Source organism: Anoplophora glabripennis, unplaced genomic scaffold (assembly GCF_000390285.2).
Source record: "Anoplophora glabripennis isolate ALB-LARVAE unplaced genomic scaffold, Agla_2.0 scaffold252, whole genome shotgun sequence".
NCBI classification, from domain to species: Eukaryota; Metazoa; Arthropoda; class Insecta; order Coleoptera; family Cerambycidae; genus Anoplophora; species Anoplophora glabripennis.
In genome coordinates, this window is record NW_019416370.1 from 678,923 (window position 1) to 706,694 (window position 27,772).

A 27,772-nucleotide genomic window follows, 5' to 3' on the forward strand; every position below is an offset into this window, starting at 1 on the left:
TCAAGGGGCCATCATCAGGTTAATTTTTTTAAATATGTGGCTGCTATTTTTCGAGTTTTTCCGGATATCTCCAGAACTACCCGGAATTCGTCAAAATTTAAAAAAATAAATACACTAATCGATCCTACGAAAAAAATTATTTATTTTATTTATTTTACTATACGACTTATGTTTATATCAATACTGTACATATATAAAGTTTTGGGTCAAACAATGAGAGTTTTTTATATTTTTTCCGCACAATGGTGAATCAGTTTTTGAATTTTTTTTAATTTAAACAAATCAACAATAACCTACTGAAAAATTCATTGTTGCAAGTCGTTTTTTATTTCTTTTGCATTTTTGAGTATGATGTTTTTGAACTGTGATTACAATTTTTTTTATTTCACCAAAAAGTACCTATATGTCTAAACGAAAAAAATGATCACGGCAGAACTCTGTACGATGATTTTTCTCAAGTAGAATATTTCTTTGAAAAAGTGTTTCAGACCGGAAAAAATGGATATCTCGGAAACTTATTGATTTTTTTATCTAAAAAAAATTGTGGTTATTTAAGACACAGAAAGGTATACTTTAACCAAGTTTCGTCAAAATTAAATTATTTTTACAGAAATGAGAAATAAAAACGAAAAATAAGAAGTTTTTCGCATTTAAAAAATAACTTCCACAAAAGTTGTAGATTTTTGCATGATCTACAACTTTTGTACTGGATACTTTTTTGTTTGACATCAACTTTCGCCAGAAATCCCAATGATACAAATTTCTCACAACTTTTCAACCCCCCAAATCAACCCTCCGCCACTCCTGCTCACGCATTTATTATTTTTTTTTTCGATTATTAAAAGTCACTTTACCATTTCCCGTTATAAAAATCCAGGTAACAATTTTCTTTCTTTTTCCCATTAAGTTATTTTGATCGGTCCAAAGCGGGAACAAGGTCCAACAAAAGAAAGAGGTAAAGAATCGAGTATAGCAGCTGATTGGTTAAATTAAGTGTAGTGCGTGACAGTTGAAGTTCTGTGAACGTAGCATTAGCACAGCATAAGTTGATATTTTTCATGCTGTGCCATTAGCCCGTACTAGCTATACCTCTCGCGCACACGTCTCTGCGATTGCCAATGTAAATTAGACGGACCCCCTTTTTCTATGTATTTAGCGGTACTTGCAAAAAGACGGGTTGAGACTTGTGTTACAGCTCTGTTATTGCGTGATCCGTGATGCATTCTTTAGTTCAGTGTTCAATGGTAATAGAGAAGGAATATGGCGTCGTTTATAATACATATATGTGTGCTACTGTTGAGAAAATTAAAGAAATACATATTTGAGCAGTGTTTTAATAAGTCAAAACCTAACGGAGAGAAATTTTACAGTTTAATGTGCAGATAAGTGCAAAAAAATGTACCTCTAAAAACGTCACGGGATTGAGGCTGGCGACCTCTACAATACAGTCGAGATGTCGAGAACTAACAGCATTGTTATTTATAAGCGTTTTCAAAAACTTGCTTCTATTAAATTTTTACAATCTATTACTTGTAAGGAAATTGACTTAAAACATCCTTAAATAGTAGACAAATCAGTTACTTTAGTCAAACCCACTAAGCTGCAATTTCATAGTAAACATTGGGTAGTAAGCACCACAGCGCCCTCAGTGACGATACGACAGGAACTATCAATGGCGGTATTTTCAAATTTAAAAATTGCATTTATACGGGATTATTTTTTTATTTATAAAAAAACGAACACAGTATTTTTTTTCTTAAATAACTTTTATTTTAATGAAACTAGTTTCATGACATAAAATTTTATCACATTTTCAGGTTGCAGAAAGGTATTGCAATATTAATATAGCAAGATATGTCAGACTACGTTAAAATAATAACATAATTTTTCTTAAAAATAAAAAATTTATAAATATCTGTTTAAAAGAACAAGTTAAATTAATTACAATCAACCGTCCCCTCCCGTTAATTTTAACACCTTCCTACTCGGTCCAGCTTCTTGTTCTTCACCGTTATCCAATTTAACGATGTCTTCCAAACTCACGTCCTTCAACCTCACATACAGGGTCCTTAATTTATTCTGATCCTCCGACGATTCATCTTCACTGTCGCTAAGAACGACATACTCCCTCTCGTTCTCTTCTACATCACTAAAACTCAAGCCTTCCTTCAGACAATCGTCGAAACATACCGATCTAACTTCCTCGCTCTTCAATTCATAATCTTTATTAACGAATTCTTCCGTCTTCTCATCCGCGTACAGCTGTTCCATGGGAACGTCGCAGTAAGGACAGAAAATCACGTCTTCCTCTTTCCCCACCTCCTTGTGGGCTAGCGCCTTGCAGAAAGGGCACTTGTAGGAAGTTACGAGATAGATCGGCATCATCGTTATGGAGCAGCGGCTGTCGGCGTGAGGCGGCAAGCACACCGGTCCTATAATCTGTGCTAAGGAGTTAAGAAAATGAACTTGAAATCGTTAAATTACAGGAATGGATTCCTTATTGAAAAAATTATAATAAATTTTGATAATAACAGTCAAAATCTATCAAAAATGTCTCCCACTATTTTTTTTAAATGTACAAGGCGAGTAGTTCAGTAAAAAAATGATCTTTCGGAGCTCCTTGGCCAAAATAGTCCAATGGACCTAAGTCAGGTAAATGAGGTGGCCAATCTATTGGTTGGCGGTAACTGACGTAATTAAAAGAACTCTTCTGACAACAAATAGTTAATTTTTCAGTAAGAAATTAATTCCTGTAATCTGTAATCTACATTAACCTGAAAAGTGAAAAGATATTTTTTGTGGCGACACCCAAATAAACAGAAAAATTTAAAATTAACGAAAGGATATTTTCTCCGCACCAAACACAGTGCAACATGGCGGGGTACCGCAGCTCATTCGCTACCCTCATCACTTGCTTAATCTCGTTTATAAAATTTCTCCCCACGTTCGCCTTGGCCAGCACATTCTTCACCACCATCTCCTTCAGGAAAAAATTCTGTATATCGATACTGCGCATCTGAAAAAGCGACAGTTCCTCCCCCGACTGTTTCTTACTCAACAAACCGTTTAGTCTCTTCAATATCAGCTTGATCTGTACCAGGTAGTGTAGGATTATGTACGGTTTTATGTCGTAGTTTTTCACGACGGGAACTGTATTGAACACCATTTCCGATAATTTAGCGAGCCATCTAAGCGTCTTTAGCTTCAATAGGGACAGATTGTCGTAATCGAGCTCGGCCGGGATTCCCAGCCAGGGGAAACGCTTGTCCTTGAGGCAGAGCAGCCTGGAATAAGGGTGTTTGTCGTTATCGTGTTCAGGGTGTTGCAGTTTCGATGAATCAAATTTTAACATTTTTTAAGACAAACACACAGTCTTACCTTAACATTTCCAAGCAGTCCCAGTAGTCCCGCAAACTACCACTGTTGTTATGCCAAATTATCGTTAGGGGATTCAACAAAGCGTTATGAAATAAAAAAATGTTTAAAAAGGTCTTTAGTTTGGAAAAACTGTGCAGCATACAGGGATATGCGATAAGTCCAAAGAACACCATGTTTTTTGAGAAGAAAAACCCGTGGGTGCGAAATTTACCACCGTTCACCTTAATCGGGATAAGTTTTTCTTCCAGATGTATTCTTTGGTCAACAATGGAAAGAGTGTATTGTTTCAGAACAGACGTCAACGTCAAAACCAATATAGTGTTGTCGAAATGGTGAATACCTGGACAGTTATATTTTTTTAAATTTTCGCACAAAAAATATTTTACTGGAAATTAATATATTACTCGGGTAATCCTCACATACCTGTGATATAGTAGCATCCCACATTGCAAACCTTCTGGTCGAAAACCTGCCCCGATTCATCTAATCCGTATATAATTAAAAAACTTTGTTTAACGAGTATGATGTACGTACGACCGTCGTAAATCATTACAGTTATCTTGTCGACTACTACCTTGTCCGCTTCTGTCCAAAATCCCAACTCACTGTCTATATCCGCGGTTTCTTGGTCTAGACACTTTACGTGCAAAACGCTCATTTTACCTTCCGAATCAGCAAACGACAATCCTCCTCCTACCGAAAAACAAAAAAATTACTTTTTTACACACAAATTTCAATTATTTACCATATTCTTTGGTAATGTGCCAGTGCATCCTGACGATCCTTCCTAGCTGAGTAGAATAGCGGCCCAAGAAATGAAGCTTTGAGTTTTCTTTGGAATTCGATACTCTTCCAGTTATTCTCCAAACAGTAACGTCACCATTCATATGTCCCACAAAAATCGTACAATATTCCTTACCATTTATTTTGTACAAATGACTCCAAGTAAAAGCTAAAATTGTACAATTCAGTGTGAATCATGGAAGAATCGTTGCACGTTACCTGTACAAGAAATGTTTTGTACTCTTCGCTTCATTTCGTTGTATTTTACCGTAGGGGGCAACCGATCTGAATACTTCCATTCTGTTTTTTTCTCATCGATAACCTCTTGAGTTACACCGCATATCATACAGTACTCTGTGACTTCGTTTTCATCTATGAATTTCACGTAGATTTCCAAGTTATAAAAATTACTTAAAACAGCCAGCAAACAATCTGTTTTGCCTACAATTCCTCTCGGAGACCATTGAGCGCAAAGAGGTGACGGGTCTACAGGGGTTGTGCTTTTCAGATCAGCTGAATATTCCATGGACATCGTGGCTTCATATAAATCGTTCCGTTCTAAATCTTTATGAAAACTGTTAATATCGATGCCAATATTGGCACTGGGTGTAAAATCAGATATTTCCAAAAAATAATTTTTACAGTAATACGAAGGGAAAGGGTTGCTCATACAGCCTTTTAGGGCAATAATATAAATTCCTATGTCGCCTATAATCAAAATCCTGTCATCTTCTGAATATTCGCAAGCAAAATTGACCGATAGTTTAGAGCTAAATCTAATGTGATCTATAAGCCTTAATTCAACGCTCATTTTTAATTTTATTTAAGTACCTAAAACTTAAAGCAAATATACCGTTGACATATTAAGGTTATGTTTACAATCTGTGATGTATGATACACAGAACATTGAAATTTACAGAATAGCTATAAACCTACAAAAAATCTAGACTGCGTTATTTGTATAGAACCAGCGAATACAAATTCATGGCCAACATATGAGGATTTCTGCCGATATATCACAATTATATCTACAAATTTAATTATTATAAGGAAGACGGTATTTTAAAATTCACCGTTTGTTTAAACAAACTTAAGTTCAAGAGCGTAGACATATAATTTTTTATTCAAATCTCATTGGCCGAAAATTGGTCATTTTTACAGACGACACTAATTGTAACAAGATTTCGCAGCGTCGCCAACTTAACATATCTAGTTACTTACCAAAGTCAGTTTAATATCAAAGTGGTGTCGCGGGAAAATTTAAAATACTTTGTAGATAGTTCTCATTAAATAAAATAATACTAAGGTAATAAAATGAATGCATAATGACACCCAATAATAATAAATTAAGAGTAAAATTTTGTGGTACTTTTTCTTGTTTTTTTATGTAAATGTAACGTAAAATTAATTGTTATCACGATCTTATATTTTCCACAAATACTAATTTTAAAATCACAAAAAGTCATCTGCTAAACTACTAACTTTTACCAAGTTATTTATATTGTTTAGTTTATTTTGCTAAATAGGTTTGTTAAAGGTAAGTGAATTGGTGCAATAAGTATTAAAGACTAAAAACGTTGACTGAAATATTTCAATCAACAACAAAATATTTTTTTTAGGTTAGAAAGAATACACAAGGTATATTTTTTTACCGTGGCAATATTCCTTAATGATTATCTTAATATATACCTAAAAATGTTAATGTACTTAGGTAAAACAACAATTGTGCAGTATTAGGAATTAAAAGGTCGATGAAGAAAAAAATGAGAGGGAAGTGCAGATGAATAGATCCGAAGGATCAGTAATTGCAGTTTGATTTCAAAACAATCAACAATCAGCCCCTAGCTGATAACACCGCTCCATTTTGTTAGAAAAAGTAATATTAAATGCAAATTAAAAGACTTATAATAGTTAGATTTTTATTTAGACTCATTTACAGAAATTCTAGACTTATTGCTATACAAAATGTTTATTAATGAATTTTTCTGATGGTAACAGAAAAGCCAATGTATGTAAACAAAAGCAATAATATTTGGTAAAAATTATACAAAATATAAATCAATATACTCAAGACATAGTGTATATGCGGAAATTAAAAAAAAATTATATATAAACAATATTTATGTTTGTCTTATATTCAAATCAAAATATACATAGTAAAATGTGGAAACAAAAAAAACGATTCTTTTAATGATAAAAAATGTATGATATGTAAGTTTCATTATATTCAATGTAGCTGTAAAAAAAACAAAACAAATAAAAATATGAACGAATGGCACTTTCCTTAAGTTTTTTATAATCCATAACTATTAAAAAATAAACAAATGAACCTTATTTAAAGTGAGGTTATTTTACCTCCACCAGAAACTCGTGCGACTCAATTGATGCCAACTAAATTTAAACAATAAAATTTGGTAAGCAACTAAATTCTAGTTCGATTTATATTGGCAACATTGCGAAATCGTCTCATTTTTACGGGACCATATGATATGTATGATAGAGGATACAAGCGGTGTAGTCTTTTTGTGAGCACAGAACAGTGCACGGAAGATTAGATTAGATAGTACGTTCATTTTTATTGTCGCAGAGTAGAACTAAATCTGTTTTACTGGAATTATAGAAACTTAATAGGTACATCAAATTGATTTTTATGAAGGTTTATACAAAAAATCTTAGAATAAGGAATTTGGGGTTACAAAGAAATAATAATCTTAACTAAGAATTAATAAAACAATATTTATTCTAATAAATATATAATATACACTAAGTAATAGCATGTTTGTTATCAAATTACTACTATATATATTGAACAGAACATGGCACACCTTATTTTTGCCGAAATATCACATTTATTATATTTTATATGACTGAAAATCTAAGGTTAAAAGTATTTAATTCAGCATCTAAATTGTAAATGTCATTATTACATTGGGGTATTAACTTTAATATCTACAAAAAGCACAATATACCTAAATTACGTACACATAGTTTTAGTTAGTTAAAATTATAAAATAATTTTTCAGAGAAAATTTAGACTATACAAATATAAAATAAGTAAAACACTGATTTGTTAAAAAAGACTACATTTACAAATAAAAAAATATAATCAACTTAAAATGAGATATGTTTCACAAACTTTTGCGTAGCTCAAGAAAATTTTTACTAGTTAAACAATTAGTCAAACTTAAGCATGAAAATACTAGATGGCGACTCTACTATAAAACCTGTCATCTTTATTTATACTATGATCAAATCAAGAGTGATAAGGAATGGAAGATCGCTATCGTAGTGTGACAATATTACGGTATGCTTACGTGCATTTGGTGACGTCACTTGAGAGAAAGACTGACGAAATTGAAGTTTGTGCTGGTCTCAGGCGACGTCATCGCAGACGGAACGAAATTAAGCCCGCAACGAGCAATCATACGATTTTCACACTGTGGTCACTATCTAGTAGTTTCCTTCCTAAGTCTGATTGGTTGTTTAACTATTATTATTATATAAAAAACAGTAATTATTGACGACTTTATTAAATACATTTAAAACAATGTTCTTAAAATTAAAATAAATGCGTCGTAGCGGTAAGTAAAGTAATATGGCAGTTTCTGTGATATCAGAATTAAAATAAAGAGGTACTTTTAAAGCTCATTATCTTCTTCCAGTCGTTTAATATACCCCACCATATCCTTCAAATTAGCCCTCAATACCTTCATCTCCTTCTCCAGTTTCACCATGTGAGTCTTCATCCTGTGCATTTCTTTCTGGTAATCCACGGCGGTCGCGTTCGAGATCAACGGGTCCCTTCTCGAAGTAAAACCTTCGCTTTCGTCGACGATGTTCCTCCGGTTCCTTCTGGCGTTCAGCCGGCTGATCGTGTTCAATTGCCCGGTATACCTGCAATCGCTACAACATTCCGACCACAACTTCAAGTCCACCTTGGGTACTACCGAACAGTCCGAATACCCGCCTTGCAGCTCCGGCAGCTCGAAAACGTTTCTAGTTATCCTCGTGATATTATCGCCGTTATCGCAAAGCACCCTAGCCAGGGAGTACTGTTTGATCTGCACGAGCTGCTCCGGCTTGAACACCGACGGGCTCTCGTAGAAGAACCTGTCGCCGTCACGTAACCTCCTGAACTGTTCTACGAGCAGGCACTGGAAGAGTGGCCCGATCTTACCCCCGTCGATCTGGTCCTCCAATATCCCTCCCACGAACACGTCGATGTTGCCCGGGTGGCCGTACAACTTCTGCAACTTCCTCCTGACGTTGGCGTCGCTGATTTCGTGGCGCAGATCCTCGAAGCTGTCCGCTTGCGACATGTTGCAGAACTTGCGGAATTCCACGTAACCAGGTATGGCGTGATCGCGGGACCTGTGGATGTTCATGGCGGCCAGATCCAACGCGACGGCGTGAGCCGTTTTGAACAGCTGCTCCGTCAGTTCGGTGTTCAAGTTCTCGTCGGGTCGCTTTATCTTGGCTGCTATAGTGAACAGGCCCCGCAACAGGGGATCTATCCCGCCCTCCTCCACTACCCTCCAGGGCGAGAAGAACGCCTTGGACAAGGGCAGGTGACCTTCCCTGATCGGCTTGAAGTTCCAGTCGAGCCTGTGCAGCTCGGGGTTGATGAGGGTGTGACCGAAACGTAACGCTGCGGTGGCGAAGACGTTGGAGATGCTCGGGTTTAAGGCTGGGTTGTACCCCTCGTACCGACCCAGTCGTTCCATGCCCTTCTCGCCTAGGACGTACGGTAACCAGTGTTTGTAGGTGATGTGTTGCACGGCGCTGCCTACTATCTTCCTCGCTTCGTGATATAACGTGTCGGAATCCCAGTGCGGGTTCAAGTGGTTCAGTTCTCTCGCTACCCGATTGTGCTCCCGCATCCAAAGCGTGTGCATGGCGATCAAACCTACCTGTTCGTTGACGCGGATGTCCCCAGCTACGAAACAGTTCACGGTGCTCTCGGTCAAGTTCCGTCTGCAATCGATGCCCTGATTTCCCGCGTACGGGAGCAACGGTTTGCGTCCGGGGAAGACGACACCTTCGCGCAGTCGACCGCCGTCGGTGTTCAAGTCTCTGAGGTCCTTCGCCAGCTCTTCGGAGAAGCCGTAGACTTGCGACGCGTCGATGAACGAAGTCAACTGGTTTATCTGTTCCCTCGGCTGTATGGTATCGAAGAAAACGGAGGTCATCCCAGAGCCGCAGATGGAGGACGAGCGGATGAAGTCGATGCACCTCCTATTGGTGATCCTGGGATCTCCCGGGGGTACGTCCATGGGATAACACGGGGCGGCGTAATCGCAGGACTTCTTACAGTCTATGCCGTCCCAGCTTTCCGAGCTGACCGACGGGATGGCGTGATCCAAGTCGTGGTCGAGGAACTGACCCCACTGCATCACCATGTGGGTTATTTCCGGATCGGGGGTTATTTTTGAGGTGGCGATGAGGGTGGTCGAGACTAATCTCGAGGAGGGTTTCGGGTAACCGAAATATTTCCTTTCTTTGTCCCACCCGATCGGTTTAGCGAAGCCGTCTTCGTATATCGGCTTCAAGATGCGCCGGAAGCTCGTCAAGGAGGCGCCCCAGGTCGGATTCTGCAGGTTGTTGCAAGTACCGTCGATGGAGCGGTACTTGGAGTGGAAGCACATGTCGGAGCAGTTGCGAGTCAAGCGGTGCGTCATACAACCTGCAAATAAATTAAGAATCGGTTAAGAAATCGGTTATTTAAGAAAACAAACCTGATAGCCTGGCGATGAGCTTCAAATGATCGGGGGACAGAATCTCCTTGTAGTTGAAATCGGAAGTGGCGTTCATCACTATCCGGCCGCGCTGGACGTGCTTCCTGATGTTCACCAACGTCCGTTCGTAAATTTCCGCGGCTCTCGCCAGCTCCCTCGCCGGCGCGTCGGGGTACCTTATAATCCTGAAGAGGTCCGCAGGATTATGCGAACCCTTGTTATTTATCAGATTGTCGACTGTTTTGTTTATCGCTCTGTCTACTTCTTCGGACGCCTCGGCGAAAGCTATCTTCACGAATTGATCGCCGATCCCCACGCCTACCGGGTCCGGGGCTTCCTTCACCGTGACATAACCCGTGGCGGAGTCTCGACCGTGATCGTTGATAGCGGTACATTCGTAGCGACCCTGATCTTCGGTCGCCACCTTGTAGATGTGCAGGTTACCCGATAGAGACACCTTGAATCTGCCAGTTCGTTGCATGGTAGCGCCGTCTTTCTGCCAGGTGATGCCGGGCGCGGGATCGCCCTCGGCCTTGCAAGGCAGCTCGATGGTGCTGCCTATCAACGCTTCGATGTTGTAAGGCTTGAAAATCAGCTTGGGCGGCCGGAAGGCTAAGTTGGAGACCTTCACCTTGGCGCTGACTTCGCGTATGCCCATTTCGTTGCTTGCCTCGCAGATGTAGAGGGCCGAGTCGGACTCTTTGGCGTCTCTGATCTCCAAGACGCTGCCGTCTTCCGTGATGTGGATTCTTCCCTGGGGCTGGAGTTCTTCGTCGTTTTTGAACCAAGCGATCTCTGGACCCGGAGTACCTGAAGCCACGCACTCCAGCTTTATGACGCCTCCTATTTGAGTGTCTGCATTTTCCGGTTGGACGGTGAATATTGGCGCAGCTGGAACAAATTTGTATCGTTACTGGAGCTCGACACTTTGGTGCATAAATAAGGCGGAGAGGTGGGGGATGTGGTTGATAATGAACAATCTGAACCTTAAAAAGATGAAGAAACTTCAAGAGTACACATCCAAAGTGAAGAACCTACTACAGAGTTTAAATGAGCGTTAGTGTCTTTCGAAGAATAACCACATAGAAAATCAGCAGCTGCGGAAGACTGGGCAGATACGGGACACACCATAGACCAATATAATACAAGAATTCTGGTGAAATTCATTGGCAACTGCCACGAAGCCTACGAACTAATTAATTTACCTTTAATTATCACATTTGCATCGGCTATGACCCGCCCGTTTACGTTAGAAGCCTCGCACTGATAATTCCCATGGTCAGTGGGATCCACTTCTCTAATGGTCAAGGATCCGTCCGGCTGGTAGGCGTTCTTGTAGGAATTAGGAAGTCTTATACCGTTTTTGGCCCATTCGATCGTAGGTAGAGGTACGCCGACTGCGTTGCAACGAAGTGTTACCTCGGGAGCCCCGGGAGCCACAGATATACTCTCCGGAACCACAGTGAACCTTGGAGCACCTAAAAAAATTAGATATATTACAATATACTGTTTTAAATTAGATACAAATAGACGTACCATATCCTTGAGTGCTGTATTCGGGCTGACGAACAACCATTCTCGCCGGCCTGGATTTGACTTGGCCTTCGGGACTTTTCACCATGCACTCATAGTAGCCCCCATCGTTTTCAACGGTGTTCTGGATCATCAGCGACCCGTTATCCAAAATTTTGTACTTCTTCTCGTCCGGGAAGAGTTCTTTTTCGTCCCTCATCCAAACGATGGATATTAACGGGTCATCCTGAACCTTGCACGTAAATATAGCTGTTCCACCCCAGGAAACCTCTACGTCGTGCGGGCCTTCTCGGATCTCGGGGGGAGCTAAAAGTCATATGGTTAAATGATCTGACAATCATTGTAAGGTCTTCTACAAACCGCAGTGAAAATCTCTCGTCTCCATCCCGACGAGGGACTTCCCGTACATTTCCGAGGGGTATTTGCAGTTGGCCGATCCCTGCAAGGAGTTGTCCGTCAGCATCTTGGCCAACCATGCGATCTGACAATCGCATATCAAGGCGTTGTGGTCCAGTCGCAGCCTCGTTAGTTTGGGAAGGTTCTCGAAGGCGCCATGGGGGATACGAGTCAGGTGGTTGTTGTAGAGGTTGCTGAAAGTAAAACTCATACATCATGGCATGACACATGATTGCCGAAATGATAGACATCAGATTTATCGTCTGTAATTGTTGGGCATGATACAGCAGAGTATAAACCAAAGTTTGTTAGATCTTGTGTCAGATCACATGTGTGTCATGTCACACTTTAACTGACAACACAGAAGGCAACGAATTATTCTATTTCCATTGACTTGTGCATATTGTATGTTCATTTTAGGAAACATCATTTTATTTAGATAAAGATCTTTATGTTGTTTATGTTGTTGTACACAACAATGTGAATGTAGAATGTACATGTACCACTGAATATTGAAATAGAACATTGAATACAGAACACAGAACATTACAAGAAAAATCAGTTAGTTACAAAGAAATACCTCAAGAGGGCCATTGCCAACCAAAAATAAATAAAATTTCGAACATTTATATTTTAATCAGTTGAAAACATTAAACAGATTTTTGACTAATTGTGAATGATATGACTTGTCAGCTCAGTGAGTTGTCAGATCACTTTGTAAAATTTTCTACCTTAGGAAAAAATTACAGACTACTACTTTTCTTGGACTGTTTTTTGCATATTTTCTGTCTGATATAACCGGCGTAATAGGTACTTGTCAAGCCACCTTGGAAGATCCAAAAAAGAGATCTTAATCATCAGGGCGTCGCATTTAATGGGCCACCAACGTTGTGCGACGTGAGCAATAGCAATCTATTAAATGAGGCGTTATAACATACACTTATCCTTTACGTCCCTAACCGCATATTTCGCACAATGAAAAGGCGTATTTATCGTGTTTACTAATTTGTACAACGCCACTCAAGGCGCTAAGTGCGTTTTTCTAGGTCGTCGAACTTAGATCTTAGAGCAGATCAGGTTATCCTTGGATAGCATGCAAAAGTGTCCTCAATCGATGTATATGAATACCTAATACATTTTCCTGAAATCAGTTGTTTACAGCTCAGTACGTCAAATTATTTTTTGCGTCTTGGATCTATTTTTCAGTTGCGAGATTGTGATTTCGATTGCGTGTCGTGTGCCAAAAAAATTAAATTTTATACCTGCGGGTTATTCAAACTCGAGTATTTCAGCTAATGTTCCCTGGAATATGTTCAAGCTGCTAACTCGTGAAATATTTTTTCGCTTTTTAATGTAACTGCTTGGAACAGTGGGTACATATTCTGATCTAAAATTAATGCAATATTTTAAACATCTGTCGAATTCGTTTGGTTGAAACAACGAGATACAATTTTACAGTTAGGTCACCGAATACTCGGTGTTAACTAGCAGTTAATATAATTTTACACAGAACTGTACTTTCACTGTTTGTTATTTCCACACAGGTAATGCAACTTGAAGTTACGATAAAATTAAACCAAGGATTTGTTTGTTCGCCTACAAGTGGTTGAGACTGGGATTAGTGAAAGAAAGCAAAGTTAACAGCATGTCCGAAACACGCAAACGTAAGTATTTTAATTATATTGATGGAATTTTTATTAACGAACGTTTATCCCCCCTCTCCCCTTTTGAAACGGATCCCGTTGCATCCATCCAGAGGCGGAAATTACAATTTTAAACATAAAATATTTAACTTCCTGTAAATCATACAAAAATAATCATCTTCGAACCGGCAATGTTCTTCATCCATCATCTGTTAGGAAATGATGTATTGACGTTAGCAGATTTATGCAAAATGAAAGCTTACGGATCCGATCCCGTTAATTCACAAAATTCTCGCAAACAAAAGTTTCGAGTTTCCGCCCGAATCGCCAATTCCAAATTTTACCCTGGCAAAGGCGAATTTTATGAACGGCTCGATTGAAAACGCGATTTAAGTCGAAGTCAGTTAATCACAAGCAAATTCAAGGGATATAAGAGTGATTTGAAATAACTTACAGCCTATCCAGTGAAGGCAAGTTGGAGAAAGTGCCAGCATGAAACTCTTTCAGTTCGTTGCTATGCAGATATCTGAAAATGAAAAACACATGTCTCAACTATTTAATTGTTGTACTCCTATGCTCTTTTATTACTAAGTATATGGATATCTTTCAATTTAACTTCTGTTTAGAGTGTTACTATAACAACGTCATACAAAAAGTACTTTGAAGTGAAACGATGGTTCTTGTTAAAGTTTCAAAGGTATTGCGATCGAGCCACTCAATCCCAATACAATGTTCCCTCTTGCATCTTCTGATCCGTAAAATGTTTACATGTTACAGCATATTTTAAATCCAAACGCGCTTGACTTTAAGTATATAATCAAACGTTTTAAATATATAACTATACTTCAGTTAATTTATAAAGTTTATTTGATTTGGATGTGTGCAAATATAATAGAAGAGTTTATTTTTAAATCAAGTTAACACAAACAGAAGCCTGTTTAATTTCTTTTGTTTACAGCAAATTTATGTTATGTCTGACTGTTATGCACAGTTTACATGTGGCTGTCCCTCAATTGCTTCTATTTCGGCAAGTTCAACATTCTGAGAGTAAACTTCGGTAGCGTAAGTATTTACAATGCACTGGGTGTCCCAAAAAAGGCCCTAACCGCTCGATAACTTTGAGGATTGTGTCCTTTCCAAAAAACATTTCAGATAAAAGTTGTAGGATATAACGAACCAGATGTTGGTGACCTTGGATTTGACAAGGTCAAACTAAGGTTAACTTATGGGAATCAAACGGAGTTAGAAACGCCAAATGAGTCTAAATGTGGATGGAAAATAAATACTTACAGTCTCTCTAGCTTCTTAAGCCCCTGGAAAACGTTGGGTTCGATGTACTTGATTCTGTTCTTGTAGAGATAGAGGTGCTGCAAGTGGAACAGCCCTTCGAAGGCTCCATTTTTCAGAGAGGTTAGGAGATTGTTGTTCAGCAGTAGCGACACTAGATTGCGGTGACCTTTGAAGGTGCCGGGAGGGATTTCCCTGATTTTGTTAAAGCGTAGGTCCCTGGAAAAAAAAATTATTTAACAATAAGTGGAAGCGACATAGTTGAGATAAATACACTCAAACTTTGATTCAGTGTTATTTTAACATCAGTTGGAGGTTGAAGATGGTTTATCTAACAATGCGTAGTTATTTCTGAAGTCAAAATGATGGTACTTGGTAGTGTTTCATAATTGGTCAAATATAGAGTAAACTGGCAGAAATTTTGTAAAAAAAAGTTTAGACAGGGTTGTCGTTGAGTAAGAAACCATAAAAAATTATGTATTTTCAATATTTAGTTCTAATCTTTGAAAGGAATTTTGTAGATCTGCTGAAATAACTAAAATAAATTAAAATACAAATCAAATTAATACCTCTACTTCAGAAGATAAAGTAGTTCTAAAAAGTTTGAGAATATTAAACTAAAACATTTGGTCCTACGAGGACGGGACGAAAGTTTATTTGCTACACGACTTTGGAACTCGTCATTTTCATCAATAATGTCAAATATATTAAAGAGTTCTCTCGCCTTGCAACTTTTCCTACATTTATCAACGTTAAATGACGTCGAGGCTCAGGACGTTCTCAAAGTTTTCGCCTTGCACAGCTTTCGAGAAACTTTTCGCATTGTTACTGCCAATAAATATTATCTGAGCATTTAAAAACCAATCTCTACAAGCGCCCAAAGAAAATGTAAGGAATACTCGATGCTGTGAACCGTTTTATTTATATCTCTTTCCTCTTAGCATCTAAAATAAACAAATCAGTGTTACGTAACGAAAAATAGGACAGGGACACTCGCAGCCAGTACAAGTCAATAACACGCATGTTGTTGGAATCATTCTTAATGCCTTGCTTTGTTTTCTCTTTCATCACTGGAGCACCTATATACCTAACTGTATATGTATTCTTAATAAAAATATGGGTGTAGGAATTATTTAAAATAACATGCAAGTATGATAATTTATTCTTCAATTAAAAAATATGTATTCTATTCCTTCATATTTAGGTATCATCTGTTTAAATGAAATTATTGAAATTCCTACACGAAAGCAGACAAATATGATAATAAATTAAAACATCCAGCTGGAAGGGCAAGGATCTAGAGCGTGTGTATTTTTTTAAATGAAATTATTTGAAAATTGGAAATGAAATGTAAATACAGTACATCAGAAAAAGGAACGCTTTGTGTACATTAGACTTTCCATAACGTACATTCAGTTTGTTGATTCGAAAAGAGGTTGTTCAACATGAAAATTACAAAAATAAACACATACATTATCGGCTGTCATAATATAAACAGCAATAACTGTTACTTAATTTTGCAATACTGGATACATTTTCATCTTTTGTTGATAATTTTTATACATTTTGTGTGGTTTTACCTTAGAATAAACGTTTCTAAGGTAAAGAATACAATAAACTGGCAGTTATGACATTAAGAAAGACTGTATTCCATATATTTTTATACCAAACATGACAATAAAGGTTAACTAATGTTTAAACACAAATAATAATTATTGTTATAGCAACCATCATCTTTATTTAGGCTACTTTGAAACAAAAAGGAATTGGACCTACGTTCATATAAGAAAAAATGTTTGAAATTAATGCAGCTTCCATTTGTCATAGAGCTTGTTGAACACCCTGTATCGTAAGACCATTCGCCTTGTTCGACGGCCCATCAAAGAGAAATAGCGTCCTTTTATCTGTTCCCAAATCTTATATCCGCGTCTGTATGCGTCGCACTACAATAAATAGCAACTAACTTGGTAGAAACACGATCACGATATAGTTCATTGTCGATAAAATCTCTCTGTGCGTATCTGTTCCGAATAGATAAATAGAATCTACATGCATTATGTCTTTTATTGTGGGAAATTGGTATCTTTTGTGAAATAAATGTGCCGGGTGGAACAGGGACAGTTTTTTCATGTACCCAGAGACGGCCTAAGGCAACTTTGCACCCCTTTTGATAAAAATAGTTTGTTTATATTCTGTAAAAATATTACTAGGGCGAAAATTGTATACTGCGACTAAAGCAATTGCATGAAATGAATGTTGTCGATTGACTTTTCATTAAACTTTAGTTTTTAAAAGGGAAATACATTTGTTTTTTGTTACTGCAGGTAAAATAAATCAATTGGTGGCGTTAAATCTGGGCGGAAAACTTTATAATGGGTGCAAATAAGGAGAATAAATGCCGAGACCGTATCGGAGTGCTTGACGGCTATAACTCAACAACAAATAGGTTGCTCGAGTGTTGGTAGAAAGGGTATTGTTCACGAACAATGGTCGTCCGACTAGTTGGAGCTTTTTGAAGCATAATAACATTGTTATGTATATAGTTAGGAATGCTATGCGTTGTTCTCCAAGACTTCTGCGAAGTTTTCCACTTCTCCGAGTTTTAGGGCTAATACGCGTGCAAAAATATATTAAAAACTTTAGTCAGTTGATACTTATTTGTATTAATAACTTGTTAAATCGTTCCTATGACAAAACTATCAAAAAAATTCGATGCAGGTCCATTTGCTTTCAAGACGACAGTCATTTGTTTCTTCTGGGTATTAAAATAGACGTCCTCCGTCTCGGTCTATATATTTATTATAGTCCATCACGGTTTTCACGGCCTCTGGTTACCAAAAGGTTATCTGGGATCCATAGGTCATGATATTATCCACTCCCTTCAAAGGGTAGTAGTTTTATTATTAGCTCTGGTATTTTTTATTGTAAAAAAAAATCACAAGAAAAGCTCTGACAAATCTAGGTATGCAAAATATGTTCAACTGTTGATTACACCAGACTTTGCAGCTTTAAAAAAAGCACTTTGAAACAACAACGTCAAAAGTGTTGACAACACGACTTTCTTTTTAAAATTTTATTAGCTCTCGTTCTTAGAAAAACGTTTCGACTAACTTATCCGCCTTGTTATTTCCATTATTAGCCACCTTAATGGGATTAACAGGAATTACTCCAGCTCACTATAAATACAGAAAGCTGTTCGCTTAAGCGGTAAATTCAATTCGATAATTGCGCCAATTTCGCGGGTAGCAATTTTTTTAATTAAAATTAGCAACGATTGTAAATCACCGGGCCCAAGTACCGTGGAAAATTGGCCCGAATTGGCCATTACATCATCGGGTTAATATCGCCCAATTAGAGATAACGGTTTCCTAAGGTTATTCGGTTAACCCGCAGTATGTTTATAAACAAAACCAAAGATATTGTACTTTCTTATTAATTATCTACGATTACAGTCGCACTGTTTCCATGCTGTCACTGATAGCGACAAATATGGCATAAAAAAGCTTATTTAAAGCTTCTCCTAAGCTCTCTGTAATGATAATGAGATACAAACAAATGTAGAGAAGAAAACTTAAATATCTAATGCCTTTGACACACAAGATTTGTAACAGTAATGAGTATTTATATTTTCTCGAGATTAATTTAAAATTTAAATCAGTTTCAATGCGAGAACAAAGGTTAATAGTGCCACACGATCTCTAGAAAGTGAAGTTTGTAGGGTTTAACACAATAAAACCAGATGTGATGGCAGCACAATTCAATGCGTGAAAATGACGAGGCATTTCTTTAACTTCACAACAAAAACTTGAAGAGGCAGAATGAAAATGCATATTAATATTTATATCGAATATCTATACATAACACATTTGAATGTATCTGCTGAACAAGGCAATTGGAAAAAAGCTTTTGTCCATTTGCAGTTTTGTAGGCGTATTTGATGGTTGTTTTTTTGTAATAATATATGTACGTGTAACACAATATTTGCTATTGTCTTCCAAGCTAGAATAACGAATATTCTTTGTCGCAAATGCAGTTTCGTTGCTTCGTCTTGCAGTCGAATATTTTCTTCACGTTTTGCACGCGCATATAGAGAAGATCACGACATTTTTTATTTATCAACAACTACTGAAGTCGAACGCAAAACATCTTAGCGACGTGATGTTCTGAAAGTGATTCCAAACTAAATTTCTGAAGAACAACCTCTGTAAAAGACGGTGTTCGCCAGCCCAACCAAGCTGTATTAAGTTACCACAAAACACGATCCTTATTCTTCTTGGAATGTTAATGATAGCCCTTAGAAAACGAGTCGTTTAGTCCCTATACATAAAATTTGATACGAACCACCAAGTTTTGAAAACAAAACACGATCTGCATGTTATAATGGGCCGGGAGATTTTTTTCTACACGATTAGTCAGTTTATTGCTTCATAAACATGAAGGATTTATTGGGATAACGAATACAGAAGTATGACAAAGTAATACAGGACGACGTTTCATCTAGGATAATTGTACAACAAACTGTGTTGCTGCATGTAACAACAATTCTCTACAAGTTCTAATGTTGTCAATTAAGTATAGTTATAAAAAAATAATTGTACGCGTTTCGCAAATAACAGTTATTGACATATTATTGTCGTAAATGCAAACACTCGTGCATTAATAGCTGTCATAAAGTATATATTCGTTGCATAACATACTATTTTAACTTAGTGTCGGGCTTTGTTATTTACGAACGCATTTAATTTTCTCCACACTTTCGATTCCTGTCAGTGCAACTTCGAACAAAGCTTCTTAGAGAAGAAAAGAGTAGGCACAACTCTTATGTTTCAATTTATCCACACCCAGATCGTGTCTGCGTGATTGGCGGACTTGATTTAACTATGCGTTTAAATCATTACATGCATTGTAAATTAAATCAGAATTAAATGGTCTTGGACAAACTGTAAATATTTTCAAATTTTATATTAAATTTTGAATGTTTAATCCTTTAGTTTCTGTAAAATGCTGTTGACATCGGTCTTTGCCGAACAACTATCCATGTTGGGAGAATTGTTAGCGATTGTAATTATGATATTTGCTGTAGGTCAAGGCGCCCAGTCACATGAAGCTCAATTTGGTTTAAAAATTTACATATTCCGACTTATATAGACGCAAAGTGGTATATTACGAATATCTAGAAATAGAAGTGATCGGTGAAGGAAATAATCCAAGTCTAGCTGCAAATACAAATAGTTGTATAACTCTGGACATAATTTATGTGGTGAACATTAGGTTTACTGTCAAATGTCGTGTTCAAAGTATGTCATTACTTAAGATTGTTTTAGCTAACTTTGTGAAGAATGTTTCCGAATTTTTACAAAAGTGTTCCAAACAATAATAAATTCATTATTTTCGAAACATGATCGATTTTTCATCTATATTAAGGGGTAACCAAGTTCCTTAATTTTCGACCCCTTGGGACGGTCCTGCAGACTGGGAACCGCTTAATAAAATTTGTCTTATTAAAAACCTTGCCCCGATCACCATAATTATCTGGGAGCGCGAACTGTGTGTTGCGTAAACGAATAGCGGTTCAATTAAAGCAGTACATCGAGTAGTCGTTAGGAATTATCACTTTTCTTGACGCTCTGATGGTCGGAGGGTCATCTGAAGTATTAATAAACGTGACACACTGCGGCTGATTCAAAAAATAGTGTTAGATTTATTAATGGAATCGTTTTGTTTCTATTTATACACATGCGTGTGTCTATTAGTTAAGAATCTGGTTGTTTCGTTCAACAGGAATTGCCAAAACCTCGAAACATTAGTAAAAATCGTAAAATAGTGAGAAGGAAACCCGAGATAAAATTATCCCAATTTAGACGCATCTTCCCATATTTTTTTTATTGCCTCTCTTAATCGTTTCTCACAGCATATTATGCAAATTATAATTTCATATCAGTCGTTCCCACGATTACAGACACCATAAATAACGAGCAAACTTCACACATTTCCCTGATGAATGACGTATACCTAACAATAAAACAATTTGCGGACATGTGTCCAAACTTTTGCTGCATCTAAATGGTCAAAATAAGTTACGTAACAAGAATACGAAAAAAAAATGATGTCATCATGCGCTGCTTTTCGGAAAACTAATCGGTTTTGCATACTACGACACTCATCACTCTCATCAGACATGAAAACAAATGAATTCGCCGCTAATAGAGACGACTGATGCATATACCACGGTCTGCTTGATGCTATATGGTAAACATAAGACTACAGCTGTTTTTTATATTACGTTAAAAAACAACAAGAAATTTAATAGAAACAACTTTTTGGCCTGTTAAAATATGTCATCAATATGCAAATCTTCTGCTTCTGCTCCTCTTTTTGTATATTTCCATGTTTCGTTCCTTTCTTTAAGGATATTATGAACTGCTTTTTGTTGACTATGTCAGATTAGTTAAATGATTATTAATATAGGCCAAACTATAAGTTGTTTCTTGTTTCTGGCCATTACTAATTGACACTGTCGATTGTGGGATGAGAAATGAGCAACATCTAGATTAGATCAATATTAATATTTGACAGGATTAATTGAATAAATAAAGATACGCACAATACTGACTCAACACTTGAATTAATCAACCTCAAATACGCTTAATGAAAGCAAAATATCGCGCCTTGCCTTCCCTGAAATTATTTTTATTCGCTTACTTAACCTTATCGAAGTTAGGCTTAATTTGTTTAGCATACACGAATTGACTCAGCGGCAATCTATCTCTAATCAATATTAATTTAAACTTTGGGAGGATAACGAGATGTGTATGTGGGACGAAAGTCAACTTCCGGGTAATTAAAGAGTGTTTTGCTTCTTCTTTGCATCAAAATTTAAGTTACCATGCCTTTCCTTTCAGTGGGTGTTCTTTTTTCAAGCCAACTGTTATTTGGAAACACACTGAACTTGAACTGGTTACTGAATTGTAAACAGTTGATTAAGTGGGGCGATACAGGGTCGGCCCAAGTTACGCGTAATAATTTTCTGGAATACACGAATCTTTAGACCACAGCCTTCTTAACGGAATGCATATTTCCAAATAGACGCGCCCAAGTTACAAGTTTCTGTGAGAAAAATAGCGAGTGGTCGCCACATATGAATGAACGGTTTTACGGTTCAAGGTGATTTTCTACACGAAGACGGCGCGCATTACTCCTTGTTCGAGGGTAATTAAGCATAAATTAAGGCGTTGCCATTCTCTATTAACTGCATTAATCAAAGCAGTCGGTAACTAGACGGCGGTTATTTTTTGCAACGAGTTTTATTAACTTTATAAACGGGAATGGAATATCTAAAACAGAATCTGTGAAAGAAGCCAGTTAGCAAAAAGATATGTATTCGATGGTGTAGAAGCGACTTCGCAACTAAGTATCACACAATATTTTTTCGAAAAATCGATGGGAAAGGTAGAAAGATGAATTATCTTGACGCTTATAGTACAAATTTTCTTTTTCCCTCCAAATAACTAAGTCTTTTTATCCACCAAAGTGGATTCGGGTTCATATAGATGTGGATCAAATCGCAATTGACTAAAATCTAGAAGGAAACTGATGAATAGTCTGCAAAATAAACGAACCTAGTCTGAAAAAGAAACTATTTCGTATCCTTGACAGAACGGATACCATTCTCTTCATGCGACGTTCCGTATATGCGAGTATATTCTCCACACTGTTCAAGACCGCTGGCCTGCGGCCCCGCTAATAATAAATCTACTTACGAGATATACGAGTACCTGTACATACGGCCTCAAGCGGATAGATATTCACACATACTGTTTATTTTCAAACCGGTTTCCGGCTCATTTAGTGCAACTCGGATTAACAGCTCCACACCCCTTATTAGGTTCCATCTGAATGGGAGTCTATTGGGAATTCAAATTATCCGCGATCGTTTATTGCGTTAGATGGGCATAGTTATTTCCGCTGAGCTACAATGGGACCCTCCGACTTCCATCTCTAAGGTCAGAGGTTACTGGGTGGACAACTAATTTTTATAACCAGCCTTCTGAATTGAAGAAAAATGTTAGAAGACTTCTGATATGGGGAAAATCGCAAAGGCTGATTGTCCTCCATAGAAGACCAGTTAGATTCCTGGAAACATGGTCAACGATTTAATTATTTTACTTTATTCCATGTCGGAAAGGCACAGATTTGTTTTTGTGGGCAACCTTTCCTGTTTATTAAATTGCAAAGTATCAGGGTAGACGTTCGATCACGTTCCTTGATGGATCCGCAGAGGTTTGAACAATCGGCCTCTCTGGATTGCAATCGTCTGAAACGGGTGATGAACTTGTAGTGTGGTTTGGTATTGCGGTACATATTTCGCATTTTTGTGTATTGTTGCGTACAAGATCAACCTTCTACAAATACGTCTATTATGTTATATATAACATTTTATTTTTTTATTTTGTTTAACAGAAGAATCCTGTTACAGAGCACATTTTTCACACAAATTACTGTTTCGAAAGTAGTATAAATCCTTGCGATCGAGTTTATTTTCAGTCTCAGGCCACTATCAGAGTTATCAGACACTAATACCACAGTTCCAGTAATAAATCTGCCACTTCCTCCCCACAACAGTCACATTGCCACTATCTCGGGCGCATTTGGAGTGAAGTTTTCTACGGAATTACGTAATTATGCCGACTCGGAGAACTGCTTGCAGTGTATACCAAATTAATTCGAGGAATAAGGCCGACCGCATTTGCGTAATTGTAGAGAACATCGGAATAGGAAATTATAAAGAGAAGTTTTAACGCTTCAAACGGAATTGTTTGACGATTCGCCTGTTAATCTACGTGGTGTCCAATTCTCATCAGATCTTTTGTTGTAATTCTCTTAAAAACTATTCTTTGTTTCTGAGCAATATTTCCTTTTATTTTCCATACGTTTGTAAACCAAACGCTATACAGGCGTAGGTATATTTTTTCAGCTAATTATCCATTAACTTGCATCTGCAAAGATAACAGCAACTGCACTTGATTTCTTTATTACCATTACAGTTGCTGCCTGCCATTCCTTTTCATTGCCACGATATGATACGTTAAATGAAAGCCTTCTGGGCAATGATAGTGTTTACGTTTCAGTGCAGTTGAGCGTATTAATAGCCTCTTAAATCTGCATCAGAACCCGGTTCTAGACTGACATTTAAGTGTCCCAGTTTCAGCAGTGACGAGTTTGGGTCAATCAGCATTGGTGGAAAAGGAAAACCAGTTTTTTTTTAGATAAATAATGCACACGGGTAAAATGTTAAGGGTAATTGGAAAAAGTCCTTTCAGGAATTGTTTTTTGTACCTTTGACAGTTTTGAGAATTGATTTTAGCTACGTTTTATTCCTAATTTGACTTGGATTTTTACGAAACAAATACTCTGCCGACTGCAATCCTGTCCAGTACTTAATTACACTCGCAATATCTAATGAACAATTTTCTGTGTCTTGGTATCTTTGATAACTTTAACTGGTTTTGACGTACGTCACGTGACTACTGAGTTGAAAGGAAAAAAACTGTATTTTGTTACTACAGAGTAAATTTTTTGAGTAACAGCACCTGTTTCTGCTACCGTGAATATATTAAAATCCAAAGTGATTTGTAATTCTGCCATCGGAATATAATCGCCTTCTATTAACATATTTATATCAGAAAATTATGTAAAATCTGAATATGTAATTTGGTAAAACGGCTGAATATCAAAACAGTTTGTTGGTTGTTTCACATAATGATATGTAAATATTACAAATAAAGGATTTACATTTTTATTTTAAATAGGAGTTTCTCGGAACATGCTTTTTTTTAGAGTATATGCCTCATGGAAAATGTATTAATTTTCAGAGCATTTAAATTTTATTTGAAGTTCATATCATTAGTCCAGTCTGAAGTATTTTGGCTACCAATTTTTTCGGATGGATTGGATGCAGCCAACGGTTTTTTCTATTGAAAATGCTTATACCATTAACAATTCCCTCTCTAAGTTTATAAACAATCTGCATTGGTAACATATTTTTTAAATTTCAAAGCACTGATAGTGTGCAATTAACAAAAACTGTGTCCTAACTTGAATGTACTTTGTGTCCTTCATCTGTTGCTTTGCTAACCCTTTCCTGAGTCCTTCATCATCCAGAAAAACACCATAAACTCATTACTGCCTCTAATTTAGACAAAAGTTTCCCTTGTACAACCCACCACCCCCGCAACTGTCCGTCTTGAGACCACCCCAGACCGCTGAAGCAATAAAAAAGAGGCCTAAGCTGGATTTAATTGCTTTCGCTCTTCGCTCCCGTTTTTTCCTCCTAAATCACTGCGCCAGTAAATCTAGCCTATCGGGTCGTATTTCTTAAGGAAACAAATTGATTGGGAAACCAAGGGAACACCGGATAGGAAAGGATATATAAATTAAACATTGCCACATCCTTTACGTCTCCTCGAAGTGATTTAGTGCGTTTTTTTTGTTTATTTATGCTGGTGCGGTTGGTATGCGCGCTAACCGACTTCGGAACTTCATATTGCCTCAGCGAGGTCTACAAAAGGTTTTCTTTAAGGTGATAACAGCGACATTCGTGCTATTTGTACCATTGAACATTGAACAGAAACACCAATGACAAATACAGATTTTGTGCAATTTTATAGAAGATCAGTAATTTCAAATCAACCGATATCTATGTTGCGTAACATTTTTATATCAACATAATTTCTTTTCTCACAATTCCAACAAAAACACGTTATTTTTGGCCAGTTTTAAGGGAATATACTATTTGTCATACTAACCTGTAAGCGTATATCTCTCTCGTTTAAGGTACATAAATTTATTTTCTCGAGATATTACATATGCGTCATCTGTAACTGCCAAGAATAACATTGGTGACTTATTCAAAATGTAGGTCGAATTTAAATCAGTAGTAGTTCTACGCCCAAACAGGTTGGCGACTTGATTATGTACGCTTTTATTTACAAGAGAATTCATTAAGGATGGTTTATTTAAACACAATGCTTATGCGGTGGATTTTTTACTGTTCGGCGGACGTATTATTTACTGTCACCTGTCACAAAAGTCTCCGACTATTTCTACTGGCTTCCAAACATGAGGTACTTAAAGAAATATTTACTTTTCCTTGACAGAATGCATTTACGAACGTTTAGCTTAAGTAACAAGTGCATGTATGTCACCTATTTTTAAAATAAAACAGAACGGATCTACCAGTTTCACGACCAGACAATGCGTTTTAAATAGAATTCCTTGATTGCAGCGGAGATCTGGCGCCGAGTGTACTGTGTATATGAAAAATCGGGCACGCACATAATTTCAATTTATTCTTGGCAAGTGATGGATACAGTCGCGGCTGGCCTTGATTTTGAGCCCGATTTTGAAAAGTGCAGCGGACAAAAATAAGCGTGATCGCGCGAAAAGTAAATAAATTTGAACCAGAATAATAAATAAATCAGCTCATTTAGGTATTTTGTAAAGTTATATAATGTAAAACAACGCAAATATTTGCTGGAATTCTTTTACCCAAAACGATGTGATGAACAGATACAACGCGTAAGTATTCCTAACAACTTTCAAGATATTTCAATTATCATTTTGAGTTTACAGTCTAGGTGTTCAATTATACACAATTTTGTGTCTCTAATTTGGACTTTAAACTGGAATATGAATGATGAAATTATGAAAAATAGTTACAACAAAACAACTATATGGAAAAATACCCGAATATTAGTTAAAACTTCAGTAAAACTTGAAATTATAAGAGCTATCAGTCTCATATTTCTATTCAATATTTGTATACAGGGCGAGTTGACACTAAACTCTACTTTTGAACTTGGAGCATGACATACTTTGATTTCACCTTTTATAATTTGTAATTACGCTACAGTTTGAAAACAAATGAAAATCGCATAATAGCATCTGATTTTTTTTTTATTATTTTAGCGTGTACAATTCTGTATTACGCGATATAAGGGTGAAGATAAATTGATTCTGTTCGCTCTATTTAGTTCGTTATCATGAATATTATAGAATATCGAAAGGGACAGGTATTTATAGGATTTTAGATACATTTACACATCAATCTCAAGCCGAAAATAGTCGTTCTCATAAAAATCAATTTCCACCAAGCCATTACACTGGTCGTAAAATATTTCAAGCACGTTCCTATCTGTAACAAACCGCGATCTTTGCAAAATAAGCTTCATAAAACTTAATATCATAAATTTCATGCTTTAATTGCCCCAATGATGTGATATGATATGTTTATGTCCACATATGTTTTAAATAAAATGCACTTTAATGTGCCAAGCCTGATTTATTTATTGTCTGAACATTTTTACTTCAATTTATAATGAGAAGATTTTTTTACATGAAATCAAATAATTAAAACGTTGTCAAAAAAAGTTCCTTTTCATATGAGAAACGTACTGAAAATTAAATTCAAAAGTCCAGTGAAAATTATTAGAACTCAATGTTATAGGTATGCAAATAAATCATTAGAGAAAGAATGCTGTCTAGACACGGCTCATATGCATAAAATGAAAACTCTTACAGCAAATGGAAAGTGCCTCATTTTTTAACCTAATTTCACGGCTAGTAGTTGTCCTTTAACGGAGTTCGGTTCAGATTAATTGCATATCTAATCGAGGATGTATAAAACGTTTAATTTATGCCGAATATCCGTCGAACCGAACAGTGATTCATTTCCCCTACTTTTATTGTTTATAATAACAACACGCCGATGCCGATCGGTTTGAGTTTGAACATCCAATTTAGGCCGCATGTACGTTTCCAGCCGCTCAGCTCAACAGTTGGTTCAGATTTATCGCTGAACTGGTTTCAGAAGAAAATAAAAGTAAAATTGAACGATAGTCTGTCTGGTTTCGCATATATTTCGCAAATAACAGCGTCTGCGAGATAAAACTGCGGTAAATGTCGTTTTATCGGCGTATTCAAAGGAATTGGCGAGATTCCTTTTATTATGGACAATAT

General features: G+C 36.9%; 2 protein-coding genes across 2 annotated transcripts; both read right to left on the bottom strand.

Annotated features, from left to right (window-relative positions):
- Nucleotides 1-1,754: 1,754 nt before the first annotated feature.
- Nucleotides 1,755-5,034, bottom strand: LOC108910411. The gene is made up of 6 exons (XM_018714997.1): nucleotides 4,381-5,034; nucleotides 4,124-4,330; nucleotides 3,802-4,071; nucleotides 3,379-3,718; nucleotides 2,848-3,284; nucleotides 1,755-2,441 (listed from the first exon to the last, which is right to left on the bottom strand). Exons 1-6 carry the CDS (start codon nucleotides 4,970-4,972, stop codon nucleotides 1,948-1,950), a joined length of 2,340 nt encoding a protein of 779 aa, XP_018570513.1. The 5' UTR covers nucleotides 4,973-5,034; the 3' UTR covers nucleotides 1,755-1,947.
- Nucleotides 5,035-6,877: 1,843 nt separating this feature from the next.
- Nucleotides 6,878-14,974, bottom strand: LOC108910398 (peroxidasin; the record flags this gene model as incomplete). Its single annotated transcript, XM_018714984.1, has 7 exons — nucleotides 6,878-9,844; nucleotides 9,897-10,787; nucleotides 11,102-11,374; nucleotides 11,433-11,735; nucleotides 11,790-12,019; nucleotides 13,923-13,994; nucleotides 14,759-14,974. Coding segments are annotated over 7 exons (4,030 nt in total), but the record flags the coding sequence as incomplete, so codon positions are not given.
- Between the last annotated feature and the right edge of the window lie 12,798 nt (nucleotides 14,975-27,772).

Bases quoted from the DNA above. Each gene is read 5' to 3' on its own strand.
- LOC108910411 (XM_018714997.1), bottom strand. From the start codon at position 4,972: ATGAGCGTTGAATTAAGGCTTATAGATCACATTAGATTTAGCTCTAAA. The intron at 4,072-4,123 runs GTAAATAATTGA...GTTTTTCGGTAG, and splicing joins GCACATTACCAAAGAATATG to GAGGAGGATTGTCGTTTGCT. The intron at 3,719-3,801 runs GTATGTGAGGAT...ATAACTGTCCAG, and splicing joins GGGATGCTACTATATCACAG to GTATTCACCATTTCGACAAC.